We start from the raw sequence: 3113 nt of genomic DNA on the forward strand, positions 1-3113 counted from the left end.
GCAGAAGTCAGGTGGAGGGTAGATTCAACAGAGAAGAGGAATAAAGGAGTAGGTGAAGCCAGAGAGATTATAAGTGAAGGCGAGAGAGTGAAGCAAAGAGAGAGAACCACGTAGGCTGGAAACAAAAAATAAAACAAGTGCAGCAGAAAAGAGAAGTGAGTGAGTGGGAGAAACAGAACCTGGTGGTGTTTTTTAGAGATGGAGCGACACTGACGTGTCAAAAGTCCACAACTACAGTCAGAGAGCAGCAACGCCCACACGCTGAGCTCCGTGTGCAAAAACACTGCTGAAATGATCAGAGTCAGCGCTGATCCTCCTGCAGCACTCAGACCACTAAGGCTTCTGCTTAAGACCACTACGTAGACTTCTGCTGAAGACCACTACGTAGGCCTCTGCACAAGACCCAGACCCAGAGCGGGCCGGCTTCATTCGGCGTTACCTTCATGTACGTGTTGAGCTCGGGGATCCTGCTCTCTGCTATCTCTCTCTTGTTGCCCATGAAGATTTTTCCTAAAAGAGAAACACGTGTTAACAATGACCAGGTTCTTCAGACCAGGTTCTTCAGACCATAACCATAAATATCACAACACAGCACGCTTTCTAAATAAATATATGAAACTTGACAAGTGCTGAGTATTTCCTCATTTAATTAAGAATCTTCAGATGATATTCCATCTAAAGATTTCACATCAGACTGAATTATGGCCCTGAGGCTGGAACTCAGACTGTGAAGCTCGTTAGAGTGAGACGTATGAAGAGCTGACACGTGCATCTGCAGTTATTCATTAGTCTGAAAATGGGAATAAAAGAGAATGAAGACATGGATTCTATCAAAGAGAGACGGAACCAAACAGAGGCCGGAGTTTCAATTTGACCGAACAGACCTCCCCCCCCTCATTCCCTCTCCGTCCTGATGAGATGCGTCACTGCAGTTAAACCCGTCAGATGTAACATTACCCAGCAGCCTCCTCTAAATCAAGAGTTTGTAGAGAAAGATAGAACTTTCCCCGATATAGAAAAGTGACACTGAGAGAGAATAAAGACTTCACGTCACCAATCTGTCCAGAAAGACTTCGTGCTCGGTGTTCATTTGTTGTTGCTGTCTAGTGAATAGAATCAATATAAAGGGTTAAAAAAAAATCATGCTGTATTGAAGAAGACTTGAAACTAGAGATTGAGACCATAAACTCATGTTTACAATGTTTACTGAGGTAATAAATCAAGAGAGAAGTAGAGTCATTTTCTCATAGACTTCTATACAACCAGAGGAGTCGCCCCCTGGTGGACACTAGAGAGAATGCAGCTTTAACACATGAAGCTTTGACCTCACTATTCAGAGCCGAGGGACACGTCTCCTCACCAGATAAAGTCATTCGTTACACATCAATATTTAAAGTTTAAGTTTGGATCAAGACGACAGATTTAGAGGACTACATGTAAAAGTACAACATTTAGTATTCTTGATGGTTTACTGACTTCAGAGGTTAAAATGATTAAAGTCTGGATCCTTGTAGACCAGCTGCTGTAATCAAACATCAGAGATCTGTATCTGTTGATAAGGATCATCAATAATCAATAACTAGTATCAGCGGCAGAGAGAAAACGTGATCAGGGATGTAAGAGTCGGGTTTGCTGCTTGTCTTTGGTGCTGATGTGATGTGTGAGCGTTAGGATCCGTTGCTCGTCTACTCATCATCATTCAGACGTTGACCTTCCGACCTCCTTACGCGTCACAAAGCAGCCTGAAGGCTTTGAACTCTGCTGGACCAGCATGCAGAGAGCAGGAGCTACTCTTCACCCGGCGTAACGCAGCGCTCAGCAGCACCTTACTGTGCAGCAACACGCGCCTAAAATAACCGGCGTGATGACGAGCAGCTGGGTTTCACTTCCTCCAGCAGCCAGCTGCTGAACCCGTCTGCTCCTCCTCTCCAGATGCATGAAGAAGAGGAGCGCTTGAAGGTGAAGGTTACCGAGTGACGAGGCACAAAAGATGCAGGAAGTATATCGCACAGCGTTCGCTCTGCGTTCCTCGACTTTACTTTATTCTCACCGAACAACAAGCACTGATTATGTAGCGATGCTGAAGGATGCAAGTTAATGGGAAACACCATTAAACGTCTCTATATCACCACCACACTGCTGCACATCACTGCCGACATTAAGACAATGAGTTCTGGTGTTACAAGTTATCTGATATCTTATGTTTAAATATGCAAATGAGGCGTTATGTAACGGTAACTTTTGGTGAATTTAGTTGAAATCTACAGACGTAAACAGACAAAGTAGTAAAATAACAGTTTTATTTGCTCTAGTCTGAAAGAAGACGAGTTAAGGAAGATAAATACACACGTGTAAAAACAAGTGCTCATCTTTAGAGTGACGTTTATTAATAAACTGCAGAATTTAGATCAAAAGATATTAATTATGAATAGAACCAGTGTTAACACAGCCATCACTGCTGCTGAAACTGCAGTAAAGGATGAGATGGCTGTCAATCAAACAGACGTAAACACACAGCGATGTGTGCCGAGTGGTCCAAGATACCAGGATGTTCTGCTACACGCTTCTCTGGCTATTTATGACCCACAATCCTTTACTGCAGCAGCTATACGAGCAAGAGGGTCAAGGTTCAAAGCTATGAGGAAGTAGTTCGTCATAATTAAAAAGCACGACGCACGGACCAGCACGCACTTTGTGGAGGCAGCTGCAGTTTGGACTGAAAGGAAAAAGGTTTGTGACCTGGAACACGAGGATAGAAACGACGCCTCTGGCTGTCGTTATCTGAACAGTGACGACCACGGAGCGTCTATGAGACGTGGGCGTAGTCATGGTGACGTCACTCATCGCTTTGTTTTTGGACGCCTCGAGTTCAGCGTTTTGGCCGTCGCCTTCTTGTTGTTTATTTTAAGACTTGAAACTAGAGATTGAGACCATAAACTCATGTTTACAATGTTTACTGAGGTAATAAATCAAGAGAGAAGTAGAGTCATTTTCTCATAGACTTCTATACAACCAGAGGAGTCGCCCCCTGGTGGACACTAGAGAGAATGCAGCTTTAACACATGAAGCTTATGGTCTCAATCTCTAGTTTCAAGTCTTCTTCAATACAGCAT

The 3113-nt window shown here is 43.7% G+C and overlaps 1 protein-coding gene across 1 annotated transcript in view; it reads right to left on the reverse strand.

Annotated features, from left to right (window-relative positions):
- Positions 1-1185, reverse strand: part of ncf4 (neutrophil cytosolic factor 4) — a 16017-nt gene extending 14832 nt beyond the window's left edge. Inside the window, exon 1 of the mRNA XM_031878284.1 lies at positions 440-1185. Coding sequence (XP_031734144.1) covers positions 440-499 — 60 coding nt within the window. The 5' untranslated portion in view covers positions 500-1185. The remainder of the gene's footprint in view (positions 1-439) is intronic.
- Positions 1186-3113: the final 1928 nt, after the last annotated feature.

Source organism: Anarrhichthys ocellatus, unplaced genomic scaffold (genome assembly GCF_004355925.1).
Source record: "Anarrhichthys ocellatus isolate YVR2014 unplaced genomic scaffold, GSC_Weel_1.0 scaffold171, whole genome shotgun sequence".
Lineage (NCBI taxonomy): Eukaryota > Metazoa > Chordata > Actinopteri > Perciformes > Anarhichadidae > Anarrhichthys > Anarrhichthys ocellatus.